At 44.3% G+C, this 20280-nt stretch overlaps 1 protein-coding gene across 1 annotated transcript in view; it reads right to left on the reverse strand.

Moving 5' to 3' along the window:
- IL12RB1 (interleukin 12 receptor subunit beta 1) overlaps positions 1–19843 on the reverse strand; it is a 253753-nt gene extending 233910 nt beyond the window's left edge. The window contains exon 1 of the mRNA XM_044280404.1: positions 19642–19843. Coding sequence (XP_044136339.1) covers positions 19642–19747 — 106 coding nt within the window. The 5' untranslated portion in view covers positions 19748–19843. The remainder of the gene's footprint in view (positions 1–19641) is intronic.
- Positions 19844–20280: the final 437 nt, after the last annotated feature.

Genomic DNA, 20280 nt, shown 5'->3' on the forward strand with positions numbered 1-20280 from the left:
GTGTAGTCCAGTGGAAGCAGCGATTAGGAGGGTTCCCTTGGTCAAACCGGTGTCGACGCTTTATGCGTCACTGATGGCGCTGCAGGCCTCCCCTCTGGATAAGGCGTTTGTCAGATGGAAAGGGGACATAGAAGATTTGGAGGAGGCGCATGTTAAAGAATCTAGTTACACATGGAGATCTACGGTGGTGAGTGCTAGGGATCAGTTAATTCAAGTTAAGTGGCTCCACAGGATTTACTATACTCCTGAGAGGTTGTATAAAATGGGTAAATTGTTAAACCCACATTGCACAAGATGTGGACATGAAAATGGTTCCTTCTTACACATGGTGTGGCAGTGTCCGATTATTCATGCCTTCTGGGAGGAGATTCATACATATATTAATGATAAACTGGGCTTTCCTAATGTTTGTACTGAGCTTACTAGCTTGTTGGGGGTAGTCAATGAGATTGTTCCCACCAAGTTTGGCAGGATGCTTTACAGAATACTCTTATACTACGCTAGGAAAACTATCCTTCTCAATTGGAAACCTCCTAAAAATCCTACTATGCAACAATGGGTACAGTTAATTAATGCGGATCTTGGTTTATATAAGTTCGTATATGAGAAAAGAGGGACCCCTGATCGCTTCATGAAGATATGGGACCCCTGGATTGGTGCCCAGACTCTGGTATCATAGGTGACGGAATAGCTGTTTCGACCAGTGAGGGTGGTGTGAATGTGTGCGTGTATGTGCAGTACTTCTAAGTATCCTCAGGTGGAGTTGGATGGGTATTTTTTATTCTGAACTTGATACTGCTTCTGACCTACACTTGGGTCGTGAGAAGAAGTTATGATCAATCCCATGTATTTGATTTGTACTGGAATCGAAGGATGATTGTCTGTATTGTAATGTTGTTATGCTTTGTATGACTTGCATAAAATAAAATAAAAAGTTACTATTAAAAAATTTATAAGGCAAGAAATCCCACTTATTTAACCTGACAGGACACACCTGCACACCTGTGAAGTGAAAACCATTTCAGGTGACTACCTCTTGAAGCTCATCAAGAGAATGCCAAGAGTGTGCAAAGCAGTAATCAGAGCAAAAGGTGGCTACTTTGAAGAACCTAGAATATGACATATTTTCAGTTGTTTCACACTTTTTTGTTATGTATATAATTCCACATGTGTTAATTCATAGTTTTGATGCCTTCAGTGTGAATCTACAATTTTCATAGTCATGAAAAATAAAGAAAACTCTTTGAATGAGAAGGTGTGTCCAAACTTTTGGTCTGTACTTTATATATATATTTCAAAATTATGTTAATTGAATGAATAAATAAATAAGAGGTTCAATAAATTAATGAAAAAATTGATAAATAAACTCGATAGATAAATAGAAAAATAAATTAATTGATAAATAAATACACAAATAAATTTATCGATAGAGAAATAGATAAATAAATTCATCAATAGAGAAATAGATAAATAAATTCATTAGTACCAATTAAATACATCAATAATTTTATCACTAGAGAAATATATAAATAAATTCATCCATAAATAAATACATAAATAAATTCATCCATAAATAAATTCATCCATAAATATATACAAAACTTAAAAACAAGGATGTTTTGAAGGGAGAGCCAAGGAGAGGGATTGACAAGGGACCCTTCAGTGCCCTGAACCAACGGCGGGGGCCAAGAAGTCGCTGCCGATCCAGAACTCATTTATTTTGCTGAACATCAGTCTATCCACGTAGTCTGTGAACAGATGGGTCCGCTTGTCGGTGACCATCCCACCTGCCGCGCTGAATGTCCACTCAGATAGTACACTGGAGGGGCGCAATACAGTACCTCCAGCGTATACTAAGCAAGCTCACGGCTGGTGTCTAGCCTAGCAACCCAGTACTCCATGGGGTCGTCAGTGTTCATGCTGTCAGAAGAACTGACGGACCCTATGTAGTCAGCCACCATGCGGGCCAGCCGCTGGTGTTGACTGCTGCTGCTACTGGATCGCGCAGGCTGACTCTTCTCACCCAGGTGACTCATCTCACCCATAAGATCTCCTGCTTGGCTGGAGCTGCTGGGGCCAGCCACCTGCTGGGTGAGATGAGCGGGGGGAGAACTGGAGCGTGAGGCAGAGGGTTGGCCTCCTCCAGCCGGAGGAGCAGAATGGCCCGCAGGTTTTGCATACGAGCATCCCGCTGGGTGGCTGGGATGAACTGCTCAAGGTTTTCCTTTGCAGCCAGGGTCTAAATGGGTGGCCAACCAAAAATCATCCCTCTCCTTTATTTGCCTGATCCCGGGGTCCCTCCTGAGGCAGCGCAGCATGTGGGTAGTCATAGGGAAGAGGACAGCCGCTGTGACTCTTCTTGGCTGCCTGGGACCACGATGTCTTGGTCCTACTGCTGCTGCCTCTGGGAGTCGCCCCACCCTTGGACTAACTGTTCCCCCAGGCACCGGCTCTCCCTCCTGACCAGGCCCAGACTCCTGGATGTCCACAACCTCTTTAAAAAATTCTTCCTCCTTGTCCTGGGCTTGGGCTTGGTGGAGCAGTGTTGCCTGCCTTGTCTTGCTCCACCAAGGCATTCTTCCCAGCATCGAGCAGGCCTTCTAGTGTCCTGTCTAGCAGGAACACTATGCGGAGCATGTCATTGAGGCAGACGTGCTACCCGCTGACCACCTTGGTTGCCTGCTAGAAGGGGGCCAACACATGGCAGACCCGGTGTATCTGCCCCCACTCTGCATTGGTGATGTAGGGGAGTGGGTGTGATGGCCCCCTAGGTCCAGCAGGTACTCCTTCGCCACCAGTCACTGCTCCCACAACCTCTCCAGCATGTGGAGGGTGGAGTTACAATGCGTCACACTGTCCACCATCAGCCTGTGAGGTGGCAGGCTGTTGTCCCAGTGCAGTTTAGACAGGGACGCGGTAGCGGTTGGGAAGCATCGGAAGTTGCTGGCAATCCTTCGTACCCTTTGCATGATGTCGCTTAACCTTGGGTATGTGCGCAGGTGCTTCTGTACAACAAGGTTGAGGACATGTGCCATGCAGGGAACGTGTGTGAGACTGCCAGCATGGAGGGCGGCGAGGAGGTTGCTGCAGTTGTCACAGACAACCATACCTGCCTAGAGCCTTCGGGGTGTCAGCCACTTGTTGACCTGAGCCTGGACATAAGGTCCAGTGTGTCTGCGTTCCTCTAAACTCACAAGCTGGAGCACGGCCTGGCAGCGGACATGTGTAGCTACGGGGACACTTGCTGGAGGGCTCAGCAGCGGTGGAGACAGTGGCTTGAGGAAGAGCAGCAGTTCTCTCTTGGACACCCCGGGGCGGCACCACATCTGTTGATCCCTCCCCGGCACCTTGGAGGGACACCCAATGGGCTGTGAAGCTGAGAAAGCGTCCCTGACTATGTCTGCTGGTCCAGACATCCATTGTGAGATGCACCCTGTCACGGACAGCGTGATCCAGTGACAGGGATACATTCTGCACAACGTGCTGGTGTAGGGCAGGGATGCCAATCCTGGCAAAGAAATGACTTCTGGGGACACGCCATCTGGGTTGGGCCTGCTCCAAAATTTGCTGGAATGAATAGCAGTCCACAATATTGAAGGGCAGCAGATATTGGGCGATAACCCTTGCCAGGAGCCCATTGAGTGAACGCACCCATCGGTCCCCGGGTGCATAGGCCGTGTTGCGTTCAAATGCCTCTGCGGCAGACGGCTGGTGCCAGACGACAGTGGAGGCGACAGAGAAGGGTGCAGAGGAGGCAGAGGTCTGGCTGTCGGTACCAGTTCCTCTAGGAGAGGGAGTGGGGGAGTGGGAATGCATTGCTGGAAGGGGGTGGGGTGGCTGCAGGACAGTTGCATGAGCTGCTGTCCCCTGCGCGCTGCTGCTGGCGCTGCTGCGACCACCCTGTATCTGGTCCCACTCCCGCCACTGGTTGCCTCTCAGGTTCTGGGTAAGGGCACTGGTACCCAGCCAAGCAAGTGACCTCCCTCTCCTCACCCTGGCATGGCACAGCTCACAGATGGCAATTGTCTGATCTTCCTCTACCAGGGTGAAGTGAGCCCAAACAGGCAACTTACGCACCATCCTACTGTCAGATGGGGTGGTGCTGGCTTCCGCCTGTTCGAGCTCGGTGTGCACAGGTGGAGGCGGCACCTGCTGCTACTGCCGCCTCCTGCTATTACCAGTGGAGCCTTTGCCACTGGGCTCCTTGGTGACCTGGTGCATCGTTTGCCTTGGGTGCCCACCTTCCTCATCAGTGCTGCTGTCACCTGACAAGGGAGGCGGCACCTATTCTTGGTCACCCTCCTCTTCGTCGCCTGCAGTGTCTGACCCAAGGTTGACCAGTGGTGGACTGAGGGGAACAGCAGACGTGGAGCCCCTGACCTGGCTCCGCTGCCCCCCCCCCCCCCCCCCCCGCTGATGCCTGAGTCTGACTAGGTGTGGGAGTTCCGTTCCTGAAACCACCCCCACCAGTTGGAAGGGATGTCACTGGGTTACTGACGGGCGGTAACCCCTCCTCCTCCTTCTCCATCCCTTCCAAAAGGTCCTAAGCATCTGGCTTGTGTCACGAAAGCCACAACTGCCTCGGCGTCCTGAGACGAAATGGGGTGGCTGCCACGCCTCAAAAAATCTCGTATGAGTTGGACGCCCCTGCCAGTTGCGCCCGCCCCTCCATGGGTAGAGGAGCGGCCCCATGCTGGCAGCGGTCCAGCACTGGAACCAACTCCCCTACCATGACCACGGCTGCCTGCACTCCCACTCATGATCTGCCAAAAAATAAATTAAAACCCCCAAAATATAGAAATAAAATAAGGAGGGACTTTGGGAATAACTTTATTGGGTTTAAGGAAAATGTGGCAAAAATCTAATAAAATAGAGATTTAGAAAAGCAGACAGCATTTTTTTTATTTGTTTTTTAAAGACGGTGACACTAATCTCCCCCTAGCACAGTAATTTCTAAACTAACACACTAAACCTTAAGACAGTGACAGAAAAATGGATAGAAACTGATAATTTTTTTTATATATTTATTTTTTTGACGAAAGACGGTGATTCTAATCCCCCCTTAGCACAGTAATTCCTAAACTAACACACTAAACCCTAAGACAGTGACAGAAAAACAGACAGAAACTAACTTTTTTTAGTTTGTTTTTTAGTTTTTTTTAAAGACGAAAGATGGTAACACTAAGCCCTCCGTAGCACAATAATTCCTAAACTAACACACTAAACCCTAAGGGCTCTTTCACACCTGCGTTATAGTCTTCCGGCATAGAGTTCCGTCGTCGGGGCTCTATGCCGGAAGAATCCTGATCAGGATTATCCTAATGCATTTTGAATGGAGTGAAATCCGTTCAGGATGCATCAGGATGTCTTCAGTTCCGGAACGGAACGTTTTTTGGCCAGAGAAAATACCGCAGCATGCTGCGCTTTTTGCTCCGGCCCAAAAAACTGAAGACTTGCCGCATGGCCGGATCCGGAATGAATGCCCATTGAAAGGCATTGATCCGGATCCGGCCTTAAGCTAAACATCGTTTCGGCGCATTGCCGGATCTGACGTTTAGCTTTTTCTGAATGGTTACCATGGCTGCCGGGACGCTAAAGTCCTGGCAGCCATGGTAAAGTGTAGCGGGGAGCGGGGGAGCAGCATACTTACCATCCGTGCAGCTCCCGGGGCGCTCCAGAGTGACATCAGGGCGCCCCAGGCGCATGGATGACGTGATCGCATGGCACGTCATCCATGCGCATGGGGCGCTCTGACGTCACTCTGGAGCGCCCCGGGAGCCGCACGGATGGTAAGTATGCTGCTCCCCCGCTCCCCGCTCCTACTATGGCAACCAGGACTTTAATAGCGTCCTGGGTGCCATAGTAACACTGAAAGCATTTTGAAGACGGATCCGTCTTCAAATGCTTTCAGTACACTTGCGTTTTTCCGGATCCGGCGTGCAATTCCGGCAAGTGGAGTACACGCCGGATCCGGACAACGCAAGTGTGAAAGAGCCCTAAGACAGAAAAAAGGACAAAAAACTAACCTTTTTTTTTTAAGACGAAAGATGGTAACACTAAGCCCCCCCTAGCACAGTAATTCCTAAACTAACAAACTAAACCCTAAGACAGTAACAGAAAAACGGACGGAAACTGACTTTTTTTTTGGTATGAAAGACTAGCACACTAAACACTAGCAAAGTAATTCCTAAAATAGCACATTAAACACAAACCGTATCAAAGCATAGTAATCCCTCCCTAACACCCTACACTGGAACCTATCAGCTACCCTATTCACTAACTAAGTGTACTTTCACACTAGCGGCAGGACAGATCTGACAGGCTGTTCATCCTGTTGGATCCATCCTGCCGCTATTTCGCCGTGCCGCCGGACCGCCGCTCCAGCGCAGCACGGCAGTTCTCAGTGAGAGGCCGCCGGACTAAAAAGTGGGACATGCAGTAGTTTTAGTCCGGTGGCCTTTCGCCGTGCACTGCCGTGTTGCGCTGGAGATCTGCCCCGTCCCCATTATAGTCAATGGGGATGGAGCGGCGGTCCAGCCGCACGGCAAAATAGCGGCAGGACGGACCTGACAGGGTGAACAGCCTGTCGGATCCGTCCTGCCGCTAGTGTGAAAGTACCCTTACCTACACTACAATTACAATATTGCTGTATTTTGTATACATGTAACACATGGGAATTATGTTTTTAATCATGTTTATCATTGTATATACACATTAATTTATTGATGACTAATTATGTATCCCTGATGAGATTCGCCTATTTAAATATGTTGTGAGCACTATAGTCACTAGCTTGACAAAGGCTCCATTGAGAGAGCTGAAATGCTGCATTGCTGTTGGGTGCAATAAAATTCACCTTTTTTCACCACAAGATCGGAATGCTGCCCTCATTTCATCCATGTTGTTCTGCTGTTCCTGGTCCGGGAATTTAAGTGGGATTTGCACCTGGCAACCTGGAGAGTGCTGCTGTTTTACTTTTTCTTTTCTCTGTATTATACAGTGGATATAAAAAGTCTACACACCCCTGTTAAAATGTCAGGTTTCTGTGATGTAAAAAAAAAAAATTGACAAAGAGAAATAATTTTTCCACCTTTAATGTGACCTATAAACTGTACAACTCAATTGAAAAACAAACTGAAATCTTTTAGGTAGAGGGAAGAAAAAATATAACAATTAAATAATATGGTTGCATACGTGTGCACACCCTTAAACTAATACTTTGTTGAAGCACCTTTTGATTTTATTACAGCACTCAGTCTATTTGGGTATGAGTCTATCAGCATGGCACTTTTTGACTTGGCAAGATTTGCCCACTCTTGTTTGCAAAAACAGATTGTGAGGGCATCTCCTGTGCACAGCCCTCTTCGGATCACCCCACAGATTTTCAATCGGATTCAGGTCTGAGCTCTGGCTGGGCCATTTCAAAACTTTAATCTTCTTCTGTTGAAGCCATTCCTTTGTTGATTTGGATGTATGCTTTGGGTCATTGTCATGTTGAAATATGAAGTTCCTCTTCTTTCTAGCAGAAGCCTGAAGGTTTTGTGCCAATATTGACTGGTATTTGGAACTGTTCATAATTCCCTCTAGCTTAACTAAGGCCCCAGTTCCAGCTGAAGAAAAACAGCCCCAAAGCATGATGCTGCCACCACCATGCTTCACTGTGGGTATGGTGTTCTTTTGGTGATGTGCAGTGTTGTTTTTGCACCAAACATATCTTTTGGAATTATGGCCAAAAAGTTCAACCTTGGTTTCTTCAGACCATAACACCTTTTCCCACATGCTTTTGGGAGACTTCAGGTGTTTTTTTGCAAAATGTAGCCTGGCTTGGATGTTTTTCTTCGTAAAAAAAAAGGCTTTTGTCTTGCCACTCTACCCTATAGCCCAAACATGTGAAGAATACGGGAGATTGTTGTCACATGTACCACAGCCAGTACTTGCCAGATATTCCTGCAGCTCCTTTAATGTTTCTGTAGGCCTCCCAGACCACTTTTCGTCTCGTCTTTTCATCAATTTTGGAGGGATGTCTAGTTCTTGGTAATGTCACTGTTGTGCCATATTTTCTCCACTTGATGATGACTGTCTTCACTGTGTTCCATGGTATATCTAATGCTTTGGAAATTCTTTTGTACCCTTCTCCTGACTGATACCTTTTAACAATGAGATCCCTCTGATGCTTTGGAGGCTCTCTGTGGACCATGGCTTTTGCGGTGGGATGTGACTAAGAAAATTTCAGGAAAGACCAACTAGAGCAGCTGAACTTTATTTGGGGTTAATTAGAGGCACTTTAAATGATGGCAGGTGTATGCTGACTTCTATTTAACAGGATTTTGAAAGTGATTGCTTAATTCTGAACACAGCTACATCCCCAATTATAAGTGGGTGTGCACACTTATGCAACCACATTATTTATTTATTTTTTTCTTCCCTCCACCTAAAAGATTTCAGTTTGTTTTTCAATTGAGTGGTACAGTTTATAGGTCACATTAAAGGAAAAGAAACCTGACATTTTAACAGGGGTGTGTAGACTTTTTATATCCACTGTATATAAGCTAACTATCTAATGTAATCTATGATGACACAGCAAAGCACAGAAATGACACAACTGAAAAAAAAGCAGGAAATGGCTGTTGGGGAGATTCTTATATAATAAAGGGGTAGGCAACTTTCCTATTGGTCGCTAGGGATGTTGCTAATCTTTGACAAAGACATTGCTGCCTTCTCATTGGCCCACTAGCTAGAAGCGGGGAGGGATCTTGTGTACAGGTAAAAAAAACTAAAACAAATATTCGCGATTACAAATATACAGCACTGTATTCTAAATATTCGAGAAATCTCGAAGTGCCGACATAAAAATGCGCGATTAAAATATTCGCGATCAACACTATCTATTATACATTCTACATGGAAATCGGAGTCCTTGGTAGACAAAAGGAGACATTTACTCCCTATTACTGACAATCCCGCATTCCATTCTGGCCTTTCCTCTTCAGTGCTTCTGGGAACTGTGGGTCCGAGACTGCTCCGTTTCCACCACATATTAGTATCTTCCCTTAAACCTTTTTCATCATTAATCCCCTCTCCATCTTCATATGCCATTTCTCTCATTCGTAAACTTTTATTAGAGAAATGGGACATATCTCTCCCACAATTCTGTCAAGCATGGGAAACAGAGTTAGGCAAACAATTCTCTAAAACACAATGCTTTTTTCTATCTCACAAAGCCTCTGTAGCAGCTAAAGCACAGGAAACCTGCTATGAAATATTTTCCCGTTGCTATAGAGTACCTACTCTTCTTCATCACTGGTTCCCCTCAGTATATACATTATGTTGGTGTTATGGTATGGCTAAAGGCACCATTTCACATATTTTGTGGAGCTGCCCTTTACTTTCAAATTTTTGGGACACTGTGCTTGAAATTATTGGTGAGGTTACAGTGGCCAAGATTCCTGAACAACCTGAGTTTTTCTGTTTATATTTAACATGTCTATTCCTACTGTCAGGGATCGCCTTCTTTCAGGGGGTCACTCTCACAGATATCTTCACGGACACCAGAATTTAAGGGCCAAACTGTGCTTCATTGCGGCATATCCGTGTAAACATAAACAGTTATACAAGTTAAACTCCTGTCAGGCTGGGCTCTACTTAAACAAAATTATGATTTCCCTGATTCAACTATAATCTCAGATTTATGCTCAGGGTCCCGGCTCCAAGCCTCAGTCGGTCCGCTCAACAAACACTGTTCCACACCAGAAAGCGATCAGGCGTCGCATAGCATTGTAGCCCCTCAGTTCTCCAGACTGAGAATACCAACAGAGCCTCTGCTCCAGGTTCACACACACTTCCCCAGACTGACACACTGAGGGTGGATTTATGCTAGACTGATTAGGGTAGGTTTCACCTGCTCTCACCTCAGGTATGAGGGAATACCCGTGTTGGAAGGGTGTGGACCGGCAGCTCCCACTACCAAGCCTAACTGCCAGTCCAATTAAAATCCGCCCAGAATACAACGTAAACAAAACTGTCTCAGCAAACTATTATTTGCTGAGACCACTGCACACTTCTGGATTTTAGTTATCTCACCCAGCTGAGGTAGCTGGGTGAGATATACACACCCTCCTATACTGTACACCTTGCCACACTACCTATAAAAAGTCTCTGATTCGCAACTTATGGCAGGAGGCTAAATCAGTTATACCCCCACACTGGAGCTCAATACGCCACCCACTTCCCCCAGTCTGGAGGAGTGGGTTGAGGAAATAGCTTCAATTCTGTGGATGGAGGAGCTCATTGCACAAATCCTTGTAGAATGCTGTAAATTTATGACAGCTTTGGCTGCTTGGGACACATTTTGCTCCTCTACCCACTACCGTACCAGACTTGAAGGGAGCAACCCCTTGGACCTCCCCCTTATCTCCTTCCCTTACATTCTCCTTTCTTTCCAACCCCCTTTCCATCACTGCTTTCTTCTACATCCTTTCACCCTCTATGTTTCTTTCTTTTTTCTTTTCTCTTTCTTACTCTCTACTATGATATGTTTGTATTTCCTCTAAATAATAAGTGCTCATCAAACTACATGTAGTATATTGATGATATGCTAGTTCATAGCTTCATTTCCTGTCATGTTTGTATTGAAGCACCAATTACTATTTTCCTCTTCATGTTTCTCTATTGCATTATATTAAAAATAAGAAAACTTTTGAATGAGAAAAGGGCTTTACAACTTTTTGAGGTCATATGCAAAAACTCACATGCAAGCTTTTGCATTTTTACACCACACTAGGTGTGAAAGTGGGTGTGGTTAACTATGATGAGGAGTTCCGTTCCAGATTAATCACTGAGTCTTTTTAACCCCTTCTGTACCCAGTCATTTTTCAGGACCCAGCCTAATTTAGCAAATCTGACAAATCTGTTACGTTTATGTGGTATTAACTTTGGAATGTTTTTACTTGTCCAAGCCATTCTGTGATTATTTTTCTTTCGACCCATCGTACTTTATGATAGTGTAAAATTTTTGTCAATATGTTTTACCTTTGGTTATAAAAAAACTGTTTGCTATTTTCTAAATTTTAATTTCTCAGCTTTTAATACAGATAGTGATACCTCATAATAGTTATGACTTAATATTCACCATATGTCTTCTTTATGTTGGCTTCATTTTGTAAATTTTTTCAGATGTTGGCAGGCTTAATATTTTAGAAGCACATTTTAAATATTCAAGAAAATTATAATGCAGACTTTTTAAAAGACCAATTCAGTTAGGAAGTCACTTTGAGAGGCTTACATAATAGAAACCACCCGTAAATTACTTGAAACTGATTTTAGAAACTCTGGTAACCCTTTAGGTGTTCCATAGGAATTAAAGCAAAATGACGTTGAATCTAAAAATTTTCTTTTCTTTACAGATTTGGTATTTTAGCTAATTTTTTCCTGTAACACAGAAATGGATAACAGCAAAACAAACCTCAATATTTATTGCCCTGATTCAGCAGTTTACATAAACACCCCAAATGTGGTGGTAAACTGCTGTATAGGCACAGCACAGAGCTGAGAAGAGAAGGAGCTCCATATGGTTTTTGGAGGCCAGCTGTTGCTGAAATTGTCTTTTGGGCAGCATGTCACGATTTTTTCAAGGGGAATAGTGAGCACTTGGATCCAACACACATTTCATAAAATTTAGAAACACTTGGTTACGAAAATGAAAGATCACATAATTTTCAAAAAAATGTTAGCCTCAAAGTTTTCATTTTCACAAGGGTTGAGGAGAAAAAGCAGCCCAAAACTTGTTACCCATTTGTTCCTTAATGCAGCATCTACCAATATGTGGTCGTAAACTTTTGTATGAGCACACAGCAGGGCTCAGATCCTAAGGAGCCATAAGTCTTTTGGAGGGCAGATTTTGCTGGAATGGTTTTCAAGGGCTATGTTGCAATTGAAGAGACTCTGAGGTACCCTCATAGCGGAAACCCCTCAAACATAATTGTATTGTAAGGGTATTTTTTAAGTACTGATTGGTTTTGTCCCTTTAATTATATTTCCTTTATTATTACCATTCTGTATAATAAGATGCCTTGTAATATAATACCCATCCCCGATTGTACTGATAAGAAAATATTCCTGAGTGATCTCAGAGACATGTGTATAATGCACACTGGAGGAGGGGTTGATGGGAATAACTGTGGTCTGCACTAACAATTATTTGGCACTCCATTGAAGCCTTCATTCTAGGTAGGATGTAAGTATTGATTTGCCCTATTTCTTTTACACCCTGGGGTGTCATCCATGTTCTACGACATGGCAACCAGAGTGCTACCCCATATTGCATGTTGCATATTTAGGCTAGTGGTGTCAGAAGAGTGGAATTTTAGCAAATTAATGTGCTTATCGTTGATTGGGTGCTACAGAGAGAGAGGGTAGTTTTGACCCACCGCTCCAAATGGGAACCCGGGCATTTGCGTGAATTAATAATCCGTGGGTGGACTATTAGAGTTCCAAGTGTTGTGAAAATCTGCCTATGAGTAGAGCTGTAGTAAGCTTGGTAGAATCTAGCAATGTTCTTTTGAAAGTTTTAGAACTAAGCCGATATGAATAAAAAGACTCTGTGAAGTAAGAGCTTGCAGACTGTGGACATCAGAGCTCCTGTGATGTTGAGGGGAGTTAGAAAACAGAGCAGTGTCAAGATGTTAATTTATGGCACTGCAAGAGCGAATGCGCATAAGTGTGTACAAGGATCAGAATGGCACTTATGTTAAATGTTTAGAAATTTCGGTACCCTAATGCTATAGCATTAGAGATTAGATTTGTTTGTTCAGAACAAATATAAGTATTGTAACTAGTGTATGCCAATAGATCTGTAGCTACCGCTAAGAATATGAAGATGAAGGTGTTAGGAAAATATCTCTGTTGAAATAGTTCTGGTTTCTAGAGGGTGAGAAGATATGTTGATCAGAAAGATTAAGTATTGTCTAGTAAATGTAGAAAGTTGAATAAGGTTACAGAAGAAATGTGTCCTTGAAGAATACCCTAACTTTAAACAAAGGTTGGCGTGTCTGGACTGTTAAGGGATATAGACTCATACAGATAGTGTTATTTTATGGCCCCATCCATCCACCTTCTAGTCTGAAGTCTCAGGAAAGTTGGATGAATTCTTGAGAGATAAGAGTCAGGAAAGGGGGGCTGAAGGCTGCGTGTGGGCTGATCCCATCCCCCAGCCTTAACAGGGAAGACTTGTTAAAGGGAGTTTGTCACCTCTTTTTTTTACCAATATATCTAAGAGCACTGCCCCACAGAAGATTGCAGACACATTCCTGGCATACCTGTGTGCACTTTGTGTCTTTATTCGATGTCCAGGAAAAGCACTTTTATTCTGCTGGAAAACAGCTCCCAAGTGCCCAGCTGAAAGTGAAAGTAAAAACAGCTTTCACTCCTGACTCGATTTCTAACGGCTATATCTTCTGACATAGTGGATATAATGCTGTGGTTCTGGTATAGTTTGAAAGGTTGGAATGCCAGAAATAAGTTCAGAGTATACATGTTGGTACCAATCCCAAGATATGAGCGACTAAAGCAGCCCTCCCCTCTTCAGTCTGGTTTGCTTTGGGCACTTGCAGCAGCAGAGCTGGGCGCTTGGGAGCTGGTTTCCAGCAGAATATATGGACATGGAATACAGACACAAAGTGCACACAGGTATGTCTGGGATGTGTCTGCAATCTTCTGTGGGGCAGTGCTCCTAGTTATATTGGTGAAAAACAGGTGAAAGACTCCCTTTAAGAGACATACAGTTTGCCAAGTCATATACATTCTTTAGAACAGGGATTTTGGATTCTCATTGCTTTGTCAAGAAGGATCTAAAAGTGATTGGTTTGTATTGGAGGGGGTATGAAGCATCAGACAGAGCAGTAAGACAAATAGAGTCCAGCATGTGTTTATCACATGATGCAATAACTTTTTACAAAACATAGAAACCGGATTCCCAAAAAGTTGGGACACTAAACAAATTGTGAATAAAAACTGAATGCAATGATGTGGAGATGGCAAATGTCAATATTTTATTTGTAATAGAACGTAGATGACAGATCAAACGTTTAATCCGAGTAAATGTATCATTTTAAAGGAAAAATACGTTTATTCAAATTTTCATGGTGTCAACAAATCCCCAAAAAGTTAGGACAAGTAGCAATAAGAGGCTGGAAAAAGTAAATTTGAGCATAATGAAGAGCTGGAAGACCAATTAACACGAATTAGGTCAATTGGCAACATGATTGGGTATAAAAAGAGCTTCACAGAGTGGCAGTGTCTCTCAGAAGCCAAGATGGGTAGAGGATCACCAATTCCCACAATGTTGCGCAGAAAGATAGTGGAGCAATATCAGAAAGGTGTTACCCAGCGAAAAATTACAAAGACTTTGCATCTATCATCATCAACTGTGCATAACATCATCCAAAGATTCAGAGAATCTGGAACAAACTCTGTGCGTAAGGGTCAAGGCCGTAAAACCATACTGGATGCCCGTGATCTCCGGGCCCTTAAACAACACTGCACCACAAACAGGAATGCTACTGTAAAGGAAGAATGGGCTCAGGAATACTTCCAGAAACCATTGTCAGTGAACACAATCCACCGTGCCATCCGCCGTTGCCAGCTGAAACTCTACAGTGCAAAGAAGAAGCCATTTCTAAGCAAGATCCACAAGCTCAGGCGTTTTTACTGGGCCGGGGATCATTTAAAATGGAGTGTAGCAAAATGGAAGACTGTTCTGTGGTCAGACGAGACACGATTCAAAGTTATTTTTGGAAATCTGGGACGCCATGTCATCCGGACCAAAGAGGACAAGGACAACCCAAGTTGTTATCAACGCTCAGTTCAGAAGCCTGCACCTCTGATGGTATGGGGTTGCATGAGTGCGTGTGGCATGGGCAGCTTGCATGTCTGGAAAGGCACCATCAATGCAGAAAAATATATTCAGGTTCTAGAACAACATATGCTCCCATCCAGACGTCATCTCTTTCAGGGAAGACCCTGCATTTTTCAACAAGATAATGCGAGACCACATTCTGCATCAATCAAAACATCATGGCTGCGTAGGAGAAGGATCCGGGTACTAAAATGGCCAGTCTGCAGTCCAGATCTTTCACCTATAGAGAACATTTGGCGCATCATAAAGAGGAAGGTGCAACAAAGAAGGCCCAAGACGATTGAACAGTTAGAGGCCTGTATTAGACAAGAATAGGAGAGCATTCCTATTTCTAAACTTGAGAAACTGGTCTCCTCGGTCCCCAGACGTCTGTTGAGTGTTGTAAGAAGAAGGGGAGATGCCACACGGTGGTGAAAATGGCCTTGTCCCAACTTTTTTTTAGGATTTGTTGACACCATGAAATTCTGATTCAACATATTTTTCCCCTAAAATGGTACATTTTCTCAGTTTAAACTTTTGTTCCGTGATTTATGTTCTATTCTGAATAAAATATTAGAAGTTGGCACCTCCACATCATTGCATTCAGTTTTTATTCACTGTGTCCCAACTTTTTTGGAATCCGGTTTGTAGAAAAGTGAAGATTATTTAGGATAATAATAAAGTTTTCTTTCTTCTTTCACAAGCAGCTAATTGTAATGTGGGAACACAGCCGTAAAAAAAATGTCATCATATGTGCACCACCATTGATTTAGCCCGCGTGGCATATAAAAGGATTTGAGTTTAACAAAAATTATTATATGATTATAACTTGTATGCTGTCTTGTTATGACATTTTTATTGATTACAGTTGAAGACCAGAAGGGGTTGGAAAGAATGGCAGAACAGCAACAGAGATTATCAGCAATTCTGGGTGTGGTGTGTGTATCTGTTTCCAGGAAAGCTGTGCAGATGAAAGTCATAAATCCTTCAGTGGACTGTGACTGAATGAGGCTTTAAGTTGCAGTTGTGTTGAAGTGGAGACTGATAGATGCTTAGCAGAGCTGTGTGTGCAGTCTGTACTTCAAGTATAAGGGCTCATGCGTACGGCCGTTGCCCAGCCGTGCCCGTATTGTGGCCCGCAAACAGTGAGTCCGCAATATGTGGGCACTAGCCGTGTGCACCCCGCATCACAGATGCAGACTTATTCAGTTGAGTGGGTCTGCAATCTGGAAGGTGAGTGCGAAACTGAGGCATGGAACCCCGTGAAAGAACTACAGAGTTCTTTCCTGGGGTTTCTTTCCGTGCCTCCGGTGCGGACAGATCATGGACCCATTCAAGTTGACTGTCATGTGAATGAGCCATAAATGTGTGGTTATGAGCTATTTGTGGGTATGAATAAATGATGCTGCAGCAAGAAATGAATAAATGAAAATATGAATGTATATGAAACAAGAAAGTGGAGTACAATGTTTGTTTTGATAATGCGCATTAGGAATTTTAATTTTTTTCTTGGGAGATTTTAGTTTTTTATTGGTAGCAACATTTTTTATTTAGCTCTACATTTTATGTTATTGAATTTAATGAAACATTTCTTATGGGCCCTTCATGTGTTCATGCCTACAGTATATTGTCAGATTTGTTTGTTATATGTGGACAGTATCATGTTAAATGTTCTCATAACATCAGAGATCTGTCCTCATGAACAGATGAGAATAGACTGATGGAAAGAGGATTGCACCGTCTGACCGGAAGGGGTGGATTTAGATGACCTAGAGGGGAGAATGTAGGACAAGGTGGATGTCACAGACACAATGACAGCCCTTGTGTCCATCCCCTAGTTACAAGACACCCCATGAAAAGTCCTGTGTTCCTTCATAGAAAAAAAAATAAAAAGTTTATTCATTTCAACATCAAGAAAAGCTGGGTCTTCGGCAAAATACCAAAGGGTATTAAGTGCAGAATACACAATACAACATGGAATACAGACACAAAGTGCACAATGGTATGTTTGGGATGTGTATGCAATCTTCTATGGGTGTTCTTAGTTATATTGGTGAAAAACAGGTGACAGTCTCCCTTTAAGAGACATACAGTTTGCTAAGTCAAATACATGGGGACCCAGCTGACGTCAATGCTCTGATGGGGATGGTGGAGAGGTACTAGGCTACCCAAGCTCTCGTGAAGAAAGGCCCTCAATCCCCGTCAACCCCAAGGCCTGAGGGCCCATGGTTCCCACAAGTTCCCGGGCGGGTGAAACTACCCATATCAGGGTGATACCCCAGGGGAGGAGGGGGGATGCTCCCACCTGTTGATCCTGCCTGGCCATATCGCGGCTAATTGTCCCCACAACCCCGAGTCTATGGACTGCAACTATGCCTGGAGGGTGTCTCTTTATGCAGCCCCGGTTTACTTGGCTGGCACCCCAGACTCGGATAATGAGCGCCACCTCTGCCGGGTGACCATGGCAGGGTGCCAGGTGGTGGCTCGGTTGGAAGTCGGGTGACTCTAGTTAATGGCACCCACATAGACCCAGGGTCTGTCACAGGCCGCACAATCGGGGTCCTATGTATTCATGGGGACTTAAAAGATTATCCTACCGCGGTTGTCGCCACCCAGACCCAATGTGGAGAGAGACGACATAAGGTGCCCCATGACCTCATTTTGGGACGGGACTTCACCATGTTCTGGACTCTGTGGCGGGGAAATCAAAGATCGAGTGGCTCCCCCCAAGAGTACAACCCAGACAGACGGGTCAAGACCTAGACCCAAATCCCAACGACCTGAACTCTGGGGTTCCTGCTGTAGGGGTGACCAGTGGAGAAACTAATGTCAGCTCCGTATTTCCCCTAGCTGATGGCTAGTGAGACTGAGGAGTTAGTAACTAGGTCGCAGTTGTCGGATTTGGAGGTATCCCGTGACAACTTCGGCACCGCACAGCATCAGGACCCCACTCTGGTCCGGGCTAGGGAAAATGTTGTGGTGATTAATGGGTTGCCACAGCATGCCGACACTAATCAGATATTTTCCCACTTTATGGTCGCCCAACAACTGTTATACCGGGTTGACAGGCTGCAGGGTGACACCTGGGAGCAATTGCTGGTACCCCAGCCTTATCAAACGGTGCTGGTATTAGCCCATAAACATGTGCTCAGGGGACACCTAGGCACCACAAAAATGCTGGACTGCATTCTGTGGCGGTTTTATTGGCCAGGGGTATACAGTGAAGTTAAATGGTATTGTGAGTCCTGTCCTGTATGCCAATTGCATGCTCCTATGGCACATATACGGAGTGCCATGGACTTGGTAAGTCTATTTATTAAGTCCGCCCGGGGGCATCAGCATATACTGGTAGTGATGGACTACGCTACCCGTTATCCTGAAGCCAATCCACTGCAGCACACATCAGCAAAGCTCAAAGCTAAGGAGCTATTCGCCATGTTTTGCCGAGTAGGTCTACCCAAGGAGATCCTTTTGGATCAGGGTACCCCGTTCATGTCTGAAGTCACCAAGGAACTGTGTAAGCTCTTTAACATAAAACAGCTGTGCACGTCAGTATACCATCCTCAGACAGATGGGTTAGTATAAAGGTTTAATAAAAGCTTAAAAATTATGCTGAAAAAGGTGGTAAACAAGGATGGAAGAGACTGGGATGTCATGTTACCCTATTTAATGTTTGCAATCCGTGAGGTACCACAGGCTTCTACTGGATTTTCTCCCTTTGAAATGGTCTATGGCAGACATCCCAGGGGCCTGCTGGACATCGCAAAGGAGATATGGGACCAGGAACCCACCTCCCACAATTGTGTTATAGGCCACAACGCCAATATGCCCTTCGTCAAGGAGCATATGGAGGATGCTCAAAAGTCTCCAAGTCAGGTCTATAACAGGTCAGCGACAGTAAGAACCTTTAAAAAGAGAAGACAGCCTTCCGCTAAAGAGAAGACAGCCTTCATTACTCCTGAGGGTCTTTTTCACTATGTTGTGTGTACGTATAATGTAAATAGTGCTGAAGCCTCACAGGAGATACGCCTCAGCATATCTGCATATCTGGATGATATCATCATCTTCAGCTATGACTGGGAGAGTCACTTGGCCGTAGTGAACTCTCTAAGGGCAGCCGGCTTGACCACAAACCCTCAAGAAGTGTGTTGTCGGGATGGAGGAGAAGCGCTACTTGGGGTATGTGATCAGACGAGGCATAATTAAACCCCAGGTCAACAAGGTCGATGCGATCCAGGGATGGCCTCAACCTGTGAGCACCAAACAGGTCAGAGCTAGGAATGAGTGAATCGACTTCTGAAGTCGATTCGCATAAAACTTATTTTCAATACTGTATGGAGCGAGCACTCCATACAGTATTAGAATATATGGGCTCTGATGAGCCGAAGTTAACAAAAACAAGGCTCCTCTGTGAATGGAGGGCATGCCACACGTGCTGCTTTCTTTAGTCATTGCTATAGAACTTCTGAAAATAGTCAGAACACTGCAGTGAATGAAGAAAGCAGCACATGCACGGTATGTTCTCTATTCATAGCAGAACCTTGTTTTGGAGATAGAAAGTGGGAATTGCACCTATTAGACATTGATAGCATATCCTAGCGAAATGCCAAAATACCCCTTTAAAAGCAATATTATGCACAATATCTCAATCACAACTACAATACCCAGACTGACAATAACTGTATGCTTTTCCAGTGCTCAAGGCAGAAACGTAGGATACATTTAGTTGCTGTGTCTCTACATAAGCTTACCTGTCTGCTGTCCCGCAACTAAATAATTTAGTAAGAGCATCCCACATGATATATGAATCCCGCTTCTGGTACCAGCACGCGTAAACAGCAAATTCATCCACTTCATCCTCTTCGATGCTATAATTACTTCGCTAATTCTAATGTGTCTTTACTGCAGTTCTATTTGTCATGTTCTGAAATCATGAGCGGAGAATATAGGTGATGAAACAACAGCCGACTTAATGTAGTTTACAGCTGTGGTTTGTAATAAGATGCTTCTGCAGAGCGAGGAGGTGTATTTAGAGCAGCTGTGACATACTGAAAACCACAGCCAGGCCACGCATGAGGCAGGAACACAAAGACTGTTGGCCCTTTCAAACTGTGGGATGCTTCAATTATCCAAAGAGGGATGTGAAAGAAATGTGGCTTCAGTCACTACGTCATACACCTGATTGTATCATAAGATAGAATTTCCTCCTCTTGTGGTTGAAACATGAGTCATGAGCCTTTCAGGTAAAAATGCAGGCTAAGTGAATGCTGCTTCATGACAGCACATAGCTATAGATGTAAAATCATTTGTGTCACAGTCATATTTGTACTAAGGAGGGAAATTCCTTAAAGCGAGTTCCTGGTTCACAATACAAACTTCACAATGAATAA

Source organism: Bufo gargarizans, chromosome 1 (assembly GCF_014858855.1).
Source record: "Bufo gargarizans isolate SCDJY-AF-19 chromosome 1, ASM1485885v1, whole genome shotgun sequence".
NCBI classification, from domain to species: domain Eukaryota; kingdom Metazoa; phylum Chordata; class Amphibia; order Anura; family Bufonidae; genus Bufo; species Bufo gargarizans.